The sequence below is a fragment of the Odocoileus virginianus genome, chromosome 18 (assembly GCF_023699985.2).
Source record: "Odocoileus virginianus isolate 20LAN1187 ecotype Illinois chromosome 18, Ovbor_1.2, whole genome shotgun sequence".
Classification (NCBI taxonomy): domain Eukaryota; kingdom Metazoa; phylum Chordata; class Mammalia; order Artiodactyla; family Cervidae; genus Odocoileus; species Odocoileus virginianus.
The window spans coordinates 22,248,320-22,269,158 of NC_069691.1; the positions used below are offsets into that span (position 1 = coordinate 22,248,320).

A 20,839-nucleotide genomic window follows, 5' to 3' on the forward strand; every position below is an offset into this window, starting at 1 on the left:
AGGCACCTGCCTTTGACCCAGTCGTCCCGCTTTTGGAATTCTAGCCTGACGGTATACCTCCAACACAATAAAAATGTAAAAGCACAAGGTTATTCACTGAAGCACTGTTTATAACAGCAAAATATTGGAAATAATCTAAGTACTACTTCTGGTAGGCAGAATAATGACTCTCCCCAAAAGAAGTCCATGTCCTAATGCTCAGAATCCATGAATATATTACGTTACATGGCAAAAAGGGACTATGCGGATGCAATTAATTAAGGAATTTGAGATGGGGAGATTATCCTGAATTATCCAGGTTGGCCCAATGTAAAATCGCAAGCATCACTGGCGAAAGATGGAGGCAAGAGAGTCAGTTAGAGAGAAAGATGCTACACTTCTGGCTTAAAGGGGGAGGAAGGCGACATGAGCCGAGGAACTTGGGCAGCCTCTAGAAACTACAAAAACAAGGAAAGGGATTCTCCCCTAAGCCTTCCAGAAGGAATGCAGCTCTGCTGACAGCTTGATTTTCTGCCAGTGAGACCCATTTCAAACTTTTGGCTTCTAGAACTGTAAGATTATTTTGTGTCTTGATAATTTGTCATACTAATAGGAAACAAATACAGCACCCAAACATAATATGAATAAATTATAATATATCCACACAATGGAGTATTATGCAACCGTTAGAAATAAGGAACAGCTCTATGAACTGACTGGAGTGATTCCCATGATAAACTGTTAAATGAAAAAAGCAAGGAACTAAAGGGTATCAAAAGTATGCTACCCTTCATGTAAAAAAGAAGGGGACATAGGAAAATACACATCTGTCTGTCTGTTGTGCAAAAGGTGCAGGAAGGGTAAAACGAAAACTAGGAGATCAGACACTTACAGAGACAGCATGGGAAAGGATGTATAAAGAGGAGATTAGGAATAGTTTAGCAAAGATGAGGATGGAGGGATGCTTCTTTGAGTGTATCATTTTATATAGCTTTAATTATTAGAATATTGTTTTGTTTCATATATTCCCCTACCCTGTAACTAAACTCAACCTGGATATGGACAGAATACAAAGTATAACTGTATTGCAAATGAAATAATCACCCTGAAGGAGCCCAGGAAGAACTAACCTAATTAACAGAAAAATAGTAGCTTGACTTGATGGTGTAAAAGGGAAAAGAACATACAGATAATGTTCTCTGGTTAGTGAACCTGTTTCTCATGAGGATATGTATTGGCAATCCTGTAACTATTTCATGTTTCCACTAGGATTGAAGTGAATATATTGCAGAAAATGAGAGCCAGGTTTTTCACTGTTTGAGAAAAAAACTTAAATATAAAGAAAAAGGAAAGGCCAGAATGAAACATCATAATGCACTGGAATTAGATGTATCAGTATGAACTCATGGTTTAGAATATGAAATACTTCTATTTATAAGTCTGTGTATATCCATGGGTTGGTATATAAATACATGTCTTTGCTGAAAGGATCTAGGAATAATGACCATAGCAATAAGCACACTTAGAGCCCAGATCTTGGTTTCTAAACACCATCCTCTAAAAACCAGGACTCTTTGAATGAGTGATTAATTCCAGGCCTGGGACAGGAGCGATATATATGAACTAACTTATGATAACAGAAAATGAGCAAAAAAGGATGGGATATGCCAAAGGGACATAGGAATCATCTAGAAGGAATTCCCAATAGTCAAAATAACTACAGCCATAAAATAAATAATCATGGTACTAAATTATAACCCATAGAATATGTCCATACAACCATATTGGTATAAATAACTGAATAAATACATAGAGATGGGATAGCTTTTCCAGTGAACAAATATAAATGGAATGAAGGAAATAAAAAGTTACCATTAGGCAAACACCACAGTAATCATTTTTCCATGTAACATCCCACCAATGGATGCTAGAAGCGGTAGGCAAAAGTTTGAGAAGAAGCAAGACAGTAACAGACTCTAAATATATCTCTTCAAAGATATTTATCAATAAGAAAAAATAGTAACTTTCACTTAACCAAGTGACCAAAGTTTAACATTACTAGTAATAAGACCTACAACAGTATTCTCTGATATGATGCAATGAGAAAGACAACAGCATTTTGTGGTTTAAGAATAATGTGTAAAAAGTGCACAAACTCAATCTAGTCATGAGAAAAAGTTGGAAAAACCCAAAGTGAGAGAAATTATACTAAATAACCAATACTTATACAAAACATACTTATCATGGAAGTCAAGGAAAGAATGGTCGCAGACCAAAGGAGACCAAGAAGAAACAACAGTTAAATGCAATATGAGATCTTGGATCCCTGAAACACAAAAGGAGTATTAGGAGAAAACCTGGTGAAATTTCAGAAAGATCAGTAATTTAGTCAACAGTATTGTACTGATGTTAATTTGCTGGTTTTGGTCACTGTAGTATGATTTTATAAATTGTTAGTATTGAAGAAAGCTGAACAAAGGGTATACATAAACTCTCTCCTATTGATGGTTTAGCAAATTTTCTGCAAATATAATATTATCTCAAGCTAAAACATTTCTTAAAATCTAGATTCACTCTTATTCTGCATTTTAGTAACTTTATTCAAGAATAATGATATTTTAGCTTTCCCCTCTTATATTAAGTATTAAGGATGTTTATAGGGTTATTTTTTCTCTCTAAAACCCTTCTCCTCCTGTTGCCCCATATTTTCAGTTATCTTAAGGAAGAAAATGATATTGAAACAAGACACATATGAGAAGTCTAAGATTTTAACAGCAAGCCTACCTTACATTATTTCTGAGATAAAATGGGGTAAGTCTGGGTGTGTACACATTATGTATGTATTATGAAGATTTTAGAGGAAAGCAAAAATAATTATTAAAGCCATAGGATCATTTTTTAATTAATAATTTTGGGCCCCAAACTCTGCATATACTGGGCATTCAGTAAATGAGTTAATAAATAAGAATGTACTTAATGAATTAACAAATAAATTAGATAAATAAATAAGTTAATAAATACTCCCTGCTTGCTCAAGCAATGAAGAACTAAAAACAAAATTCACTCTGATTAGATTTATGAAAATAGAATTATAGTTGAGGGAGGAAACTAAAAGGACCTTCCTGATCCTCTGTAACTGGATTCATTGGTCTCATTTAAGATTGTGAACAAACCTAAAACCAGTGTTCCCCTTAGAGAATTTGAGTGTAGGAAGGGTCCTGGACCCACCTGTCAGCATGGAAGAGCTAGGCAGCAAAGGATCAGCTTGGTGGTTTGACCCTTCTTTGTAATTTGTTTACCTTAGTACAAGGCAATGTCTATGGTACCAATGACTTTCATTAATTATTTTTCTTTCATTTCTCAACATAGGCAATATACAGGAATTCTTAGTGTTTTTATTAACTCCTCTAAGGGATTTCAGACAAATTAATATCTTGTCCCACACTTGAAGACTTGCTGAACATTTTTAGAAGTTTCTTTAAAAGTTAGGAAATTCATTAAGTATATTCTTTGCATTTATACCCAATCCTTCATAATATAGTTAGCTTATTTCCCTTCATTCCACCTTTAGTAAAAAAGACACTAGCAGCTTACCACTGTCTTGAAGTTCAGGCACTTGAAGATCACTAACAGGTCAAGATGTTCATTTCAGAGGGCGTGGGCCCAGGTGAACAGCTTCTTCATCTGAGCCAGTAATAGACTTAACTATGAGATTCCTAATCTTTACTGCACAGTATCTAACTTCATGTTTATAAAGAATAAACCTTATACTCAGATAACTGGATATTCACATTCAAAAGAATGAAAATGGACTCTTACTTCATACCATATACAAAAAATGAACTCAAAATGGAACAAAAACATAAATATAAAAGCTGAAACTATAAAACTCTTAGAAGAAAACACAGGTGCAAATCTTAATGATCTTGGATTTGGCAACACTTTCTCAGATATGATACCAAAATCATAAGCAACAAAAGAAAAAAGAAACTGGACTTCACTGAAATTTAAAACTTGTATGTATCAAAGAACACTGTCAAGAATAGAAAGAACCCACAGAATGGGAGAAAATATTTGCAAATCTTATATCTGATAAGGATTGAGTATCCAAATAAATAAGGAACTCTTACAACTCAACAATAAAAAGACAATCCAATTTGGAAATAAGCAAAGAACTAAAAGAGATATTTCCCGAGATGATATACAAATGGCCAGTAAGCACATGAATAATATCTAATGGTATTATTACTCATTATGGAAATTCAAAAATGCAATAAGATCCCACTGTAAACCCACTCAGAATGGCTAGAATTTTTTTTATTTTAAAAAGGAAAATAACATGTATTGGTGAGGATGTGGAGAAATGGTAATCATGATACATTGTTATAGGAATGTGAAATAGTAAAGCCACTGTGGGAAACATTAGTGGTTCTGGGATAAATTAAACATAAAATTGATACATGATTGAGCAATTCTACCCCTGACACATATGCTGAAAGGAATTGAAAAGCAGGTGTTCAAACAAAAATGTGTACAAGTATTTCTTTAAGCAGCACTATTCACAATAGCCAAAAGGGAAACAATAGTACTGTCTTTAAACCAGTGAATGGATAAACAAAATGTTGTATATTTATACAGTGGAATGAATAGGAGTGAAGTACTGATTCATTACACATCACAGATGAACCTTGAAAAGATTACACTAATTGAAATATGCCTGACACAAAAGACCACATATTATATAATTCCACATACATGAAATGCCCAGAACAGGCAAATCCATCAAGACAGAGAGCAGATTAGTGATTGCCAGGGTCTGAAAGGATGGGAGAATGAGGAGTGATTGCTTACTGGGTATGGGGCTTCCTTTTGGTGTGATGGAAATGTAATGGAATCAAGTAGTAGTGATGGTTGTACAACACTGTGAATGTACTAAACATCACTGAATTGCACACTTTAAAATGGTGAATTTTATATTGTGTGTGTTTTACTGCAATTAAAATAAAAAAGAATCTCAGAAGAGGGAGGTTAAGAGGTAACCAGGATGGGGACGTGGCAGAAATGAGTTTCAGAGGAATAAGCTGAAGACAGTTGTGAATGAAGGCAGTAGAATCAAGCTGCTGTATCCTTCCTTATAGCTCCCTCTGTGGGTGAACTTGTGTTAATCACACTTTCTCTTATTCCAAGGTACTTCTTGGTTAAGGCCCCTGACACTTCTAAGTCTTGAGCCAGTTCCCACTTGGTTATCCTTTTAATGGAGTTTTGATGGAGTTGGCTGCTTTCCTCTCCTCTTCAGTACCTGCTCTACATTTTTTGGGTTCCTTGTCACCACAGGACTCTCTACAAAGGAAACACTGTACTTTCTTGCTTTCCTTAGAACATCAAGCCCTTCTTATTCTAAGATGTTGGTACAGCTTTCACCTCCAAAAAAAAAAAAAAAAAAAAAAGCAGATGGAGGGCATAAGAATTATAGATATTGGGAGTTATAAGTATTTAAGCAATTTAAATTTCTTGTAAGCTATTTGCTCTTATTTGCTGTTTTAATTTTTATATATTTGAAGAAGCATTTATAGAGTCTACACTGTATTTCACATTGTAAAAATAACTCTAGCTTATACCGTTGTATAGACAAATCACAACCATGGCTTAAAACAATATAGATTATTATCTTCACTTGTGAACATTGGCAGTCCAACACAGGTCTGAATGGGCTAAAATCATAATATCTGCAGGGCTGTGTTCCTTTCTGGAGAGTGTAGAGAAGAATCTGTCACTAGCATTTCTCAGCTTCTAGAGGCAACCTGCATTCCTTGTCTGGGGGTGCCTTCCTCCATCTTCAAAGCCAGAAACATCTCATCCCTCTGACTCTCTGGTCTTTAACTCTCTACTTTTAAGAATTTGTGTGTTTAGATTGGGTCCACATTGATAATCCATGATAATTTTCTCACCTCAAGGTCTGTTCCCTGAGTCACATCTGCAATAGTTCGTTTGGCATATAAAGTAATATATTCACAGGTTTCAGGGATTAGGGTGTAGACATCTTTACAGGGTCTTTATTCTGCCTGCCACATTCATACCACAAATATCTGGTTATTTGCAGCATACCTCACCATCTTCCCACCAAATAAGATGTGAAGTTCCTTGAATATAGAGCCTGTACCTTTTATATGTCTGAATCCTGCTTAGCATGTAACACATAATTTCATATATATTAAATAACTATATTTTTGGTTTGTAACTATACTTCATTTTCTTAACACCAAATGCTATACAGACTTACAGGTCAAAGGCTGGCTCTTGTGTAATTTTTTTTTGTCATTAGTTTGTTGCCTGCTCTTAGTGAACAATTAATAAACTGCCCTCTAATCTTTACATGGACCATGACTGCTTTGCCTACAAAAACACTACAGAACAGCAAGGATCCATGGAATCTTTTCTTCCCTCCATTTTTTCTGCTTTGTGCTTGTAGTTTCTATCCTATTTTAAAAATACCAAAATGCTTTTCTGGCCACTTAGATCACATATCATGGGCTTCCCTGGTGGCTCAGACAGTAAAGAGCCTGCCTGCAATGTGGGAGACCCAGGTTCAATCCCTGCGTTGGGAAGATCCCCTGGAAAAGGAAATGGCAACCCACTCCTCCAGCATTCTTGCCTGGAGAATTCCACGGGTGGAGGAGCCTGGTGGGCTACAGTCCACGGGGTCACAAAGAGTCGGACACAACTGAGCAACTAACACTAGGTCATATGTAATTGGTTTAGGTGTGCCATCTATTGGCATTTTTAAGAACATATTCATTTTTACCTGAGATACTTGGCTGAGTACAGCCATTCATTCACTGTCTGCATTAACAGAGGCTAGACAAAGCAGTGAGAAACTGACTTTTGCTGATGATCTGAAAACATTATTAGATTGAGTAGTGTGAATTCCCCTCAGCTCAACTGCAACCAATTTGTAAACAAAAAAGAAACCTTTTTGATCTTAAGCCTCTTATAAATTTTTATTAACCAGACTCCAGTGATTGATTTAACTTCATGATTAACTTACTTAAACTGAAAACTTATTTGGCTTTATTGCCAATGTATACTATATTGTCACTGCCAATAACCAATTACAGTTATGTAGCAAAAGGAAAGAGCAAAGGTTCTCAACCCAGGCTGTGGATTATAGTCCCTTGAAGAGCTTAATACAACCACATGCCTGGCCATGAAGAGATCTGATTGGTCTGGAGTGGGACTTGTACATTCAAAAGACCCCCTGAATCGAATATACAGCCAGAGTTGGAAACCTGGACACTGGTATAAGATGTAGCTGAATCTCTAATTCTGGTCCTTTCTTCTGAAAGAAAAACACCAATAATGTGGAATTATCAAGTTATGATTTATCTTTTTTTTTTTTTTTACCAAAAAAGTAGAACTTAAAAAAAAACCCACTGGGAAAAGGATTCTAGTTATTAGGCTTCTTTTAAATAAATGTGTTGCTTTATTTCTTCTACTTATGCTTTTTAATTGAAGTGCCATTAAACAGGAAAATAGCCAAGAGACATGCCATCACAGACTAGAGATATTAGTAGGCCAAGTGTTTTAATTGGGCTTTCTTAAACCTCCCCTTTGAAGAATTTACATGTCATCTCCCACCCCAGGGACCCATTTCTTCCATTTTCAGAGCCATGCTTAGTTTTAGGGACTCTGGGACATTCCAGTCTAGCTTTAGCTGTCTGGGTTCATTCAGCGTGTAGAGAAGAACCCATAGGTAGCTTCAGGGGTATTGTGATAATATAATTATTCAATTTAGTCATGGATTCATCCATGTTCATTTTATTATGCTTCATAATTGACAAATATATTCTCTTATATATATATAATATGCCATTATGTTTCTTATTTAAAAAGAAATAGCTCCAAGCCTTAAAATGATGCTAGATGTGTAATTCCTTTAAATGTGCAGCATTTAAGGACCAAGACAATCTTCCCAAACTGCTACAGATGAGTATGCCTCTCCCTTGGCTGCCCCAGTTAGGATGAAAACTCAGGCAGCTTTAGTGTTGGAAGGCTGCTTCAACTGTGTTGATCTATACTCTTTTTTTGTCATTCTCCATAAAATTAAAAGTAAAATAGTAAAGTATATCCTTGTCAACAAGGAAAAACTATCATCCTAACCAACTCATGTGTTGGATGAATCAACCTGCCGTTGACCTAAGCATTCTTGCTGAGTAGGTTAAGGATACAGGCCCTGCTCTTCAACCAGGCCATTTGGTCAGGGTTGTGTTTGCAGTGAGCAACTTTGAGGGATGAAGCAACATCTCTTCCCAGTCAGAGAGCAGCCTTGCTCACCATTCATGATAAAAGTGATAGATTCTACAAGCTAACTGTTCTTCATCTGTGTCACAAACCCATGCATCCACCTCAACATCCAACCAGGCCCACCTTCATGGGGCTTCCGTGGAACGCAGAGAAAACTAGCAGCAACACTGTGCTCATGCTGCTGGCTGTGCTGGGACTAAGGTTTCTTCCAGCATCTGTGAAACAATAGCAGGCTAACTTGTTAACTTGCAAGTAGGGTAAAATTCCAGACCTTTCATGGAGCCTGCCAGTTTGGGGACAAAGATAAGATGCTGATAGAGATGGTGTTCTGGAAGACACAGGAGAAGGGCCCTTGTTGGTTGGGTTAGAGGGTATCAGAAAGCTCCCTGAGATCTGGAAGCAAATGCTTTTGCACAAGTGGTGGTGGGAGAAGGAGGGTAGAATAAAGATCTCTCGTTGTCTTGTGTGTTAAGTGAGCCTGAGAAACAAAATGTAGGGTCTAAACAAGATTCCCAGATGGTGCTTTGGTTGTGGCACATTCTTCTCTGGAGTAGGAGAAGGAAAGGATGTTATCATGACATCAGTGGGGCAGCAAGCCCCCCTCCCCAGCCAAAAGGCATGCAATGTGGCTGCGGCTGTTGGATCAGGGGTTCCGTAAAGCTGAAATAGTGGTGTCAGGCTTTCGGATATAGAACTCTGCATAGACTAAATATATCAGATACCTGTTTGTTGAGTCCAGTGGTGGGAAGCCCTTTGAAATTGAGAGTAAAGTCAAACCCTTGCTGACTGGCTCTGAGCTGCTCTTTCCCTTCTCCTCTCCTCCAACTTGAGCTGCTTCAGGGAAGATGGCTGAGTGTGCCAGGGAACTTCAGGGAGGGCAGAGGAGTGACTGAATGGTTATGGCTCTGCTGGATATGGGCAGCATGTCTACTTGGTCCCATGCAGGGAGGGTGTGCTAAGTGCCAAGGTGGTCCAAAGTGCGAAGGATACAGGGTGGAGCAGTGGCACCAGTGTTGGCTGAAAGAACGATGCCGCTGAGCTCTCCAAGGGCCGGGAGAGCACAGGGGAGCAAACAGTACCAATTCCAGGATAAGAAACCAAAGGGAAAAAATACATTTGTATTCCCTATCTTCCCCAGCTGGGAAATAGCCTAATCTCCTGAAACTATCATGATAACCCCTGAAATACCTGTGTTAAAATCTTTGGTCTTTGTTCCCATAGAGCAAAATACAGCTGATAGGGTTTGAGCAGTTGGCAGTGAGAAAAGGAAATTAAAGTACACTGGACTGATTCAACATAACTGCAGTTGTGTCCCCTGAATATAAATGTATAATGTGCTTTGTTTTACTTGCTTTTATTGTAAATGTTCATAGTGACGAGAGGACATTCTCCCATTGAGGAATTCTCTGACCTCTTCCAAGAGGGCCAATAGAAACAATATATTCAATAGAGACAAAAAGAGAAAGTCCCAGCCATCTCCAGAAGCCACTGCCCAATACAAGCTGCACCACACACTGGACACAGGCACCAAAACGCATCCTGTGTTAGTTTTCTGGGGCTGCCATGGCAAGGTACAGCAAACTGGGTGGCTTAAGCAACAGAAATAAACTGTCTCAGCTTTGGAGGCTAGAAGTCCTAAGTTAGGGTGTCAGCAGGGTTGGTATCTTGTATTTTTATATTTTATTTTATTTTTTTCCCAATTATTTTTATTAGTTGGAGGCTAATTACTTTATAATATTGTAGTGGTTTTTGCCATACATTGACATGAATCAGCCATGTATTTACATGTGTTCCCCATCCTGAACCCCCCTCGCACCTCCCTCCCCATCCCATCCCTCTGGATCATCCCAGTGCACCAACCCCGAGCACTTGTCTCATGCATCCAACCTGGAGGGTTGGTACCTTGTGAGAGCTGTGAAAGAAGGCTCTGTTTAAGGACTCTCTTCCTAGTCACATGACATTCTCCCTGTATGCATGTCTTTGTGTCCAAATTTTATAGCTGTCATACTGGATTAGAGCCACCACCCTAATAACCTCATTTTAACTAGATTACCTCTGTAGAGACTCTTATCTCCAAATAAGATCACGTTCTGAGGTAATAGGGGTTTGGATTTTAACATAAGAATTTGGGGGTGGGATGAGATCCAAACCCATAACATACCCCTTTCAAAAAGGGAGGCACTTTTGCTCCCTTTGTTGCAAACTTGTATATAGCCTGACTCCCCCCCTGCTTCCTTGGAGCAGTTTTCTCAGAGCTATAAGGTACTGTCTCCCAGACTTGGAGTCCTAAACATTCTCACCAAATAAGACAATTCTCTACTTTCAGAAAAAAAAAAAAAAAAAAAAACCAGGGGGGCAGTTAATTGGCCTATTACTAAGCTCCTGTTAAAAACCTAACCCCTAGAGAATTTGTGACTCTCAGGTCTGACATCCCCATTTTTGAGTGGATCAACTAGGACATGAAAATACAAGTAAAGTACCCATTTGCTGATCAAATGAAAATAATAAATTTGAGGATGTGGCTAGCCTGGCCCAAGTGTCATCTCAGTTTTGCATAAAGTAGTAGAAGCTATTCTACTACTTTGGGGAAAACTTTATCCCCTACTCTGACACCTGAAGCAAAGCTACTGGCTCAGTGGGCCCTTCGGATTCACAGAGTTTGTCCTAAATGCCTGGGCCTGGTTCACCTTTGGTTCAGCTAAGCTGAAAACTAATGGTGCCAACGGTGCTCCTGCCAGTCTGACCTCAGTGCCAGCTATAGTGGGCAGAAGTCAAGGCTGTTCTCAAAGCTCTGGTCAGTCACACTGAGGGGCAATCTACCATGGGCCCTGAATGTCCCTACACATTCTGGATAGGCCAAGAATGCAAGATCCAGACTACTCTTTGTTCAGGCCATTTCTTGAGGTTTTCCTTGAGGAAGGAGTTATAAAGATCTCCCTACCTCAACTCTACCAACTCCCCACTCACTAGGAAAGCAGTAGATTCCCCAAGCCCAGTGTTCCTCGAGGGTGGCACAACCCACTGAGGGCAAAGCACCCGTCTGAACCCATCCTTGTCACCTCCATCAGACTTGAGAAGCGTGGGGGATTGACATGAACCTCATGCTTATGCTCTTACTGTGCTGTGAGTAACAAAAAGGCCTCTGTTACACATAGGTGTCTCCTGTGTTGTGCCAGCATCCATGGAATAGTAATAGGCTAATCTCTTAGCTTGCAAGTAGGGTAAATCCTAAAACCTTCACAGACCCTGACTTCTGTGAAAAAGCCCTATAATTTCCAGAGGTTTTGGACAAGGACTCTCTGAGTATGTAACATACTCTGTTGGTTCATAAACCGCATGTTTGGTCACCTCTCGGTCACTTTATTCTGTTAAATAGTTCAGTTGCCCATTCTTTGCAACAGTCCCATTCTCCCCAGAGAAATCTTTATCTTGTAGAAAACACTCTTATCATAATAATAATGACAACAGCAACAGCTGTATTATCGCCTCCAGTTTAGAGGTTAGGAGACTGAAGCACAAGACACAGTGAGTCAGGAGGTGGAAGCAGGATTCAAACCCAGGCTGCCTTGCTTTAGTCCTCACTTTTAACCAGTCACTCTGTGTCTCACAATAGGACTGTCTACTCCTAGGGCTATAATGAACTGCAGTGGCCTAGAGATCTTTCTTAGAAATCTTAGGAAAATAACTTCAGTCAAACTTTTAATACTTGATTTTGACATACAACATTTTTTTTTCAAACTTTAAATGCTTTATTTTGTATTGGGGTTTAGCTGATTAACAATGCTATAGTAGTTCCAGGTGAACAGCGAAGGAACTCAGCCGTACACATACATGTATCTGATATACATTTTAAAATACTTTTTAATAATGTATATTAGGCAACTAGACAGTTTTCTACTTTGCTTTGATATTTTTATCCAGCCATTGTATAAATTCAGTGTCAAATATTCACACTCTATTAAAATTTATTGTTGTTATAAAAAATTATCAAACGGTAGCTTGAAAAGTGAAAGTGAAAGTTGCTCAGTCGTGTCTGACTCTTTGCAGCCCCATGGACTGTAGCCTGCCAGGCTCCTCTGTCCATGGAATTCTCCAGGCCAGAATACTGGAGTGGGCAGCCATTCCCCTCTCTAGGGGATATTCCCAACTCAGGAACAACACAAATTTATTGCCTTCCAGTTCTAGAGATCAGAAGTTCAGAATGGACTGTAGGGATGGCATTCCCTCTGGAGGTTCTAGGAGAGAATCTATATCCTTACCTTTTCCAGTTTCTAGAGGCTGTCTGAACTTTTTACTCCATCTTCAAACTCAGCAGCATAGCATCTGCAAGTTTGTCTCTCTCTGATTCTGATCCTCCTTCCTCACTCTTTCTCTTTTAAGGATCTTTATGATTACATTGGACCCATCCAGAAAGACCAGGATAATCCAGGATCTCCCCCTACAAACTCCTCAGCTTACTCACACTGTAAAGTCCCTTTTGCCATAACATACTGACAGGGGGTTAGGATGCAGACATCGTTTTTGGTGGGGTGGAGTAGGGGCATTATTCTGTTTGCCATATACTCTGTAAGCAGTTATCTTTTCCTTCTTTATGGAAATTTTTACATTAGGTATCTAGATTAAAGATTTAAACAAGTCCATTCACCAGATAATTAGTAGTCCATTTCATCTTGTCTTTGAGGGTAGAGCACCGACAGTATTTTACCTTTGGGGAGGTTAAGGAGAACATAGCCCTGAAACACATGTGACAGAAACTTTAACCACTGTAACGACATAAACTTTTTTTTTTAAATGTACCTGAAGTCGGGAATTCATAAGCATGAACTCCTGTTGGCTTTTCATGTTCTCATTCATAGACTTTGAAAATATAAACCCCATCTTGACCTAAAATATAAAAAAGCAAAGTTTAAAGCAATGTATTCTACATGCATCTTCACATACTCTATGTTTCAGGCTACCATGAGCTTAAGACAAAATTTTTAAAAAAAAAAAGAAAATTTTCTGACCTGGAACACATGATGGATTCTAGATTCTAGTCTTTGCTCCTAATTAGCTGTCTGATCTTGGACAGACTTAACCAGCAGTCTTTTCATGCTTTTAATTTTCATAAAGCAGGAAAAGATAACTGCTTAGAGTGTACAGCAATGCCTTAGAGTGACAGGATAATGCCCCTGGCCATCGTTTACTTACGTAAGAACAGCTAACTGAACTAGGTGATTTCCAAAATCTTTTCCTGTTCTATAGGTTCATATTTCCTGATTTTTCTTCCCACTGTATATCTGGAAGAACTAAACACACAAAAGCAAACGAAATCTCTCATTTTTTATGAGGGGCACGGTGAACACCGTCTGCATTCTCTGGGTGAACACCGTCTGCGTTCTCTGGGTGAACACCGTCTATATCTCTTATCTTCTGTATAGCTGGATGACAGAACTTTTGCTTCTGATGAGGGGTGACTTAGAAGATGCATTGCACACCTTGAACACTGATTTCTCTGTGCTCTTCGCATTTATGCTTTAATTGTATCAAGGTTACTATATCAATACTCTTCGTACAATCCTTTCCCCTCTCTTACCCAGTTTCTATTTCCATTCACCCATTGCTAACATCCATTGGCCATTGTCCTCTAGCCTCATTTTTTTCTTATTAAGCTACTATTAAAGTTCTCAAAATGGGGAAAACCTAGGGATACTTAAATGTCTTGGAAAACAGAAATTTTAAATGAATACTTGGTATCGTTTATCCTATTTATCTTACTTAAGAAGTTCTTAAGTGAGCTGGCAATTCTAGATGATCCAGAACTCAGTATTTGTTCTTAAGTCAACTGGGTAGGTACAGAAGACCTCAGTTAGTTGTTGATTCTGCCTTCAGAATACTACAAAGCTCAGGAAAGTCATGACTCCTCTACCCTCCTCAACAATGTTGCTGATTCTCTTTGGTAAGCCATTGAGCACTTTGTGAGGCTCAGCTCAGAGTGGTCATTCTTAATGCTTTCTACCCAGGATTCACAATATTCTGTGGGAACCCTGGGCAGAGCTCCTATTTTCCATATCCTCAGCAAAAAAAAAAAAAAAAAAATCGTGGGTTCTAGCTTAACTGGTGAGAAGATAAAGGAAGAGGGAGGGCATTTCATGCCAGACATAATGGGTTATCCCTGCTAACGGGGCTCCAAGTGAGTGAATATTACACGCCAGACATCAGTGGCTTCCCTGTATTTTGGCCAGAGACACACCATGGATTATAGAAGGCTCCAAGCCAGAGTCAGCTTCAATGTTAGGCACAAGAAGCTGAGCCAGATGAGGAGAGGCACAATCCTGAACAGGCCTGGGAAGTCATGAGATTTCCCTACCCACCCCATCCCTCAGCTGCTGTCCTACTCCATCCTGTGACCAGTGGCACAGCCACCCAGTAAGGTGGAGAGATCTAGCAGAAGTTCTCTCCTGTCTCCACACTTTCATAGCCCCATGTCCATTGTCTCCAGCAGCAGAGCAGAACTTGCCTGAAGGCAGAAGCAATATATTACCCATTCTGGCAGTCCCCAAGGTGTCTCTTTCCCACAGATGTTGCAGAAAGCATGATAAAAGAGAAAGTGTAACTCAAACAGTTGTCATTTCTTGTTTTTCTTTTGCACGTAGGAGTAGATAATTGAATTTTTACATATGCAGCAAACATTTATAAAGAAAATAGCTGTCCTCTAATCCCATTTACACACAGACACATACACACCCACACACCCACACATACACCCTGTATGTCAGAGTTGAGTCCCATAGAGTGCTTCTATTTATAAGGGGGTGGACTCTCCTCTGAAGTGGAGTTACAGTCCTCACGTAAGTCATCTAGGGAAGAGAAACTATCTGGAAAGTTAGGACTTCGGCTTACCTCTTTCTTGGCCTTGCTTTCTTTGGTCTGGACTGCAGTTCCCAAAGGAGACCACACCTGAAAATGAGTACACCACACCTTGTGAACTTGTGCCCTGGAGTTCAGTATTCTCAACCTTCCCCTCTTTTCCGACTCTAACAAAGCCATTTTCCAAAGTCTAGCAGGTTCTTTAAGGTGTCCAGAATACTCTCAGCTTTCATTCTCCAACTCACAAAATATATACAGTATGTCCCCTACATACAAACAGATTCCATTCCAAGAGCATGTTTGTAAGTCCAATTTGTTTGTAAGTCCAACAGAGTTAGCCTAGGTATCCAACTAACATGATCAGGTATATAGTACTGTACTATACTAGGTACACATGAACTGATAAGACACAGCCTTGTCTAACTCAATGAAACTATGAGCCAGGCTGTGTAGGGCCACCCAAGATGGACGGGTCATGGTGGAGAATTCTGACAAAGGTGGTCCACTGGAAAAGGGAATGGCAAACCACTTCAGTATTCTTGCCTTAAGAACCCCACGAATAGCATGAAAAGCCAAAAAGATAGGACACTGAAAGATGAACTCCCCAGGTCAGTAGGTACCCAGTATGCTACGGGAGATCAGTGGAGAAATAATTCCAGAAAGAATGAAGAGACGGAGCCAAAGCAAAAATAACACCCAGTTGTGGATGTGACTGGTGATGCAAGTAAGTCCGATGGTGTAAAGAGCAATATTGCATAGGAACCTGGAATGTTAGGTCCGTGAATCAAGGCAAATTGGAAGTGATCAAACAGGAGATGGCAAGAGTGAACATCAACATTTTAGGAATCAGTGAACTAAAATGGACTGTAATGGATGAATTTAACTCAGATGACCATTATATCTACTACTGTGGGCAAGAATCCCTTAGAAGAAATGGAGTAGCCATCATAGTAAACAAGAGAGTCTGAAATGCAGTACTTGGATGCAATCTCAAAAACAACAGAATAATCTCTGTTTGTTTCCAAGACAAACCATTCAGTATCACAGTAATCCAAGTCTATGCCCCAACCAGTAATGCTGAAGAAGCTGAAGTTGAATACTTCTATCAAGACCTACAAGACCTTCTAGAATTAACGTCCAAAAAAGATGTCCTTTTCATTATAGGGGACTGGAATGCAAAAGTAGGAAGTCAAGAGATACCTAGTAACAGGCAAATTTGACCTTGGAATACAAAATGAAGCAGGTCAAAGGCTAACAGAGTTTTGCTAAGAGAACACACTGGTCATAGCAAACACCCTCTTCCAACAACACAGGAGAAGACTCTACACATGGACATCACCAGATGGTCAATACCGAAATCAGACTGATTATATTCTTTGCAGCCAGAGATGGAGGAGCTCTATACAGTCAGCAGAAACAAGACTGGGAACTGACTGTGGCTCAGATCATGAACTTCTTGTTGCCAAATTCAGACTTAAATTGAAGAAAGTAGGGAAAACCACTAGACCACTGAAGTATGACCAAAATCAAATCCCTTAAGATTATACAGTGGAAGTGATAAATAGATTCAAGGGATTAGATCTGATAGAGTGCCTGAAGAACTGTGGACGGAGGTTTGTGACATTGTACAGGAGGCAGTGATCAAGACCATCCTCAAGAAAAAGAAATGCAAAAAGGCAAAATGGTTGCCTGAGGAGGTCTTACAAATAGCTGAGGAAAGAAGAGAAGCGAAAGGCAAAGGAGAAAAGAAAAGACATACCCATCTGAGTGCAGAGTTCCAAAAACTAGCAAGGAGAGGTAAGAAAGACTTCCTCAGCGATTAATGCAAAGAAATAGAGGAAAATAATAGAATGGGAAAGACTAGAGATCTCTTCAAGAAAATTAGAGATACCAAGGGAATATTTCATGCAAAGATGGGCACAATAAAGGAAAGAAATGGTATCGAACAGAAGCAGAAGGTGTTAAGAAGGGGTGGCAACAATACACAGAAGAACTATACAAAAAAGATCTTCATGACGCAGATAACCATGATGGTGTGATCACTCACCTAGAGCCAGACATCTTGGAATGTGAAGTCAAGTGGTCCTTAGGAAGCATCACTATGAACAAAGCTAGTGGAGGTGATAGAATTCCAGTTGAGCTCTTTCAAATCCTAAAAGATGATGCTGTGAAAGTGCTACACTCAATATGCCAGCAAATTTGGAAAACTCAGCAGTGGCCACAGGACTGGAAAAGGTCAGTTTTTATTCCAATCCCAAAGAAAGGCAATGCCAAAGAATGTTTAAACTACCGCACAATTGCACTTATCTCACATGCTAGCAAAGTAATGCTCAAAATTCTCCATGCCAGGCTTCAATAGTACATGAACCATGAACTTCCATATGTTCAAGCCAGATTTAGAAAAGGCAGAGGAACCAGGGATGAAAGTGCCAACATCCATTGGGTCATCAAAAAGGCAAGAGAGTTCCAGAAAAACATCTATTTCTTCCTTATTGACTATTCCAAAGCCTTTGACTCTGTGGATCACAACAGACTCTGGAAAATTCTTCAAGAGATGGGAATACCAGAGCACCTGACCTGCCTCCAGAGCAATCTGTATGCAGGTCAAGAATCAACAGTTAGAACTGGACATGGAACAACAGACTGGTTCCAAATTGGGAAAGGAGTACGTCAAGGCTGTATATTGTCACCCTGCTTGTTTAACTTATATGCAGAGTACATCATGCGAATCTATATCCGGGCTGGATGAAGCACAAGCTAGAATCAAGATTGCTGGGAGAAATATCAATAACTTCAGATATGCAGATGACATCACTCTTATGGCAGAAAGCGAAGAAGAACTAAAGAGCTTATTGATGAAAGTGAAAGAGTGAAAAAGTTGGCTTAAAACTCAACATTCAGAAAACTAAGACCATGGCATCCGGTTCTATCCCTTCATGGCAAATAGATGGGGAAACAATGAAAACAGTGAGAGACTTTATTTTTTGGGGCTCCAAAATCACTAGAGATGGTGACTGCAGCCATGAAATTAAAAGACACTTGCTCCGTGGAAGAAAAGCTATGACCAACCTAGACAGCATATTAAAAAGCAGAGACATTACTTTGCCAACAAAGGTCCATCTAGTCAAAGCTGTGGTTTTTCCAGTAGTCATTGAATGGATGTGAGAGTTGGACTATAAAGAAAGCTGAGCACTGAAGAATTGATGCTTTTGAAGTGTGGTGTTGGAGAAGACTCTTGAGAGTCTCTTGGACTGCAAGGAGATCCAACCAGTCCATCCTAAAGGAAACCAGCCCTGAATATTCATTGGAAAGACTGATGCTGAAGCTGAAACTGCAATACTTTGACCACCTGATGAGAAGTGACTCACTTGAAAAGACCCTGATGCTGGGAAAGATTGAAGGTGGGAGGAGAAGGGGACAACAGAGGATGAGATGGTTGGATGACATCACCGACTCAATGGACATGAGTGAGTAAGCTCCGGGAGTTGGTGATGGACAGGGAAGCCTGGCGTGCTGCCGTCCATGGAGTCGCAAAGAGTTGGACACGACAGAGCGACTGAACTGAACTGATTCTAGGTTTAAATAAAATACATAAAAAAAAAACCCAAAAATAAACCATTTAAAATCTTATAGTACAGTACCTTGAAAAGGATAGTAGTACAGTACAGCAGCTGACATACAGGGCCTGGTAACAGTACCAGCTAGCTATAGTACTGCTTCTTTTATGCTTGCTTCCGGACATCTGGGGTTTGAAAAGAAGATACTCTACTCCTGTACTCTATAAAGTACTGTACACAAAAGCACAACTACTTGTAGAAGATGTATGCACGTGACAATGTATGCCAGATACATGAACTAACTTACATGACTCAAGATGCAAGCATACCATTCATATCTTTGAAAGTTGCCAATTTGAAGGTTCATATGTAGGGGACTTATTATATCAGAGGGCTTCCCTTGTGGCTCAGCTGTGGTAAAGAATCTCCCTGCAATGTGGGAGACCTGGGTTTGATCCCTGGGTTTGGAAGATCCCCTGGAGAAGGGAAAGGCTACCCACTCCAGTATTCTGGCCTGGAGAATTCCATGGACTGTATAGTTCATGAAGTCGCAGAGAGTTGCACACTACTGAGTGACTTTGACTCACTCATTGTATCAGAAAATAATTAAGAGTGACCTTGCAACAGGCATAACTTTGAATTCATTCAATTGTAGAAGGCAAGTCTTTACAAAATGCCAACACTTTGTCATTGGTGACAAATACCTTGCTATTTACAACTTTGACACCAGGGTGTTTCAGAAGGCTAAGAATCCTGATTTGTGTCCCTGCCTTCATTTTCCCCTCATTTACTCCTGAGATCTTAGAAAGGGCTCTTTGTGCCAGCCTTGCCTCAGCTGTGCTACACATTACAACAGATAGGAGTATTTCTGAGGAGGAAGTCTTGGGGCTGTCCTCTTCAGGTCACATCTAAGAACTGGTATTTGATTTTACTTAAAAAAAAAAAAATAATTCCATGACCTATAACTTCTGTTATCCAAGTTTCTGCAGTGACTCATTTCCTGATCGAATGACACATCAACTACCTACATATATGACTGGTTGCATGATTACAATCATTTCAATACGTCTTTGGGTTCCATTCAAATTAGGTCACTTCCCCTACAAATTCTAGGTCTGAGTTCCAGTCAAACTAGCCCATTTCCCCTGCAAATTCCAGCCTGGAACTTACAGCTTCGGGAGATTTTTCCCTAATTTATAACTCCGCCCGCTCACCTTGGACCGAATTATAGTAGTTGGGAATTTCTGCCAGGTTATGCTGATTTCCGTTGACAACGCTTTGCCCACTTCCCCCAATTTAATTACGATATGGGAGCGGCCGGGAGTCTTTGAGAGGAGAACCGTCTCCTGCGAAACAAGGTTGGCGATACTGGTTGGCATTAGAAGCGGGAGAGCCAAGGGCGCTCACAAGGAAAGGGCACCCAGAGCGGCCCAGCAAGCCCGGAGACCTGAAGCTCGGCGCCGGCAGACGCTGCCGCGAGGACCCGCCCTACCCCCAACAGCCTGCGGCCGGCCTGGCCCGCCCAGCCGGCGCTCACTCACTGGACAGTGGAGGTACGCGGGACACTGATCACAGCGAAGGCCTCCAGGCCTGAAGCTCCCTGAAACGGCAACAAGGACCGGGCCTCGCCCCGCAATACCTCCGGACTGGCTGGCCACGGCAGCCAAACAGCGCAGCTCTCGGTTTCCTTAAAGGGCCCGCTCCCCTGACCAAGGCGGCCTAGTGTTTTCTTTCCGACAGGCCATGGGAGGGGCAGATCAAAGAGGCAAATTCAAAATCCAGCCACTCAAATTTTGAGGGGAGTGGGCAGAGGAAGCAGAATGGAAATCTCACTTAAAGGCCTCAGTGAGGTTTGTCAGTTACTCATGAGGAACCTGAGCAATCTTGCTCCCTTGTAGAGCTAAAATCTCCATACAGCACACCGACATAGTTCATTTAATTCGTCAGAGCCTCAGCCTCCTCTGGCTGTTAAATTGTCCACCATCAAAGTAGGGGAAAGGTTAGGACGTGAAAAGAAACAGAGGAGACTTGACCAGAGTTACCAAACCAAAAATAAAAAAATTAAAAAAAATTTTTTTAACAGAGCCATCTTTCTCAACTTATGCTCTGAGAGATATTCATTTCTTCTAACCCCATCATTGATTTCTGTCTTG

General features: G+C 40.1%; 1 protein-coding gene across 2 annotated transcripts in view; it reads right to left on the bottom strand.

Annotated features, from left to right (window-relative positions):
• Positions 1 to 20,388, bottom strand: part of PLGRKT (plasminogen receptor with a C-terminal lysine) — a 41,038-nt gene extending 20,650 nt beyond the window's left edge. The window contains exons 1-3 of one of the 2 annotated variants that reach the window (XM_020907953.2): positions 20,228 to 20,388; positions 15,163 to 15,219; positions 13,078 to 13,164 (exon numbers count right to left, since the gene is read on the bottom strand). In XM_020907953.2, coding sequence (XP_020763612.1) covers positions 13,078 to 13,158 — 81 coding nt within the window. In that variant the 5' untranslated portion in view covers positions 13,159 to 13,164; positions 15,163 to 15,219; positions 20,228 to 20,388. Of the gene's footprint in view, positions 1 to 13,077; positions 13,165 to 15,162; positions 15,220 to 19,900; positions 20,149 to 20,227 lie in introns of those variants that run through there. The other variant, XM_020907951.1, reaches the window with a different exon arrangement.
• Positions 20,389 to 20,839: the final 451 nt, after the last annotated feature.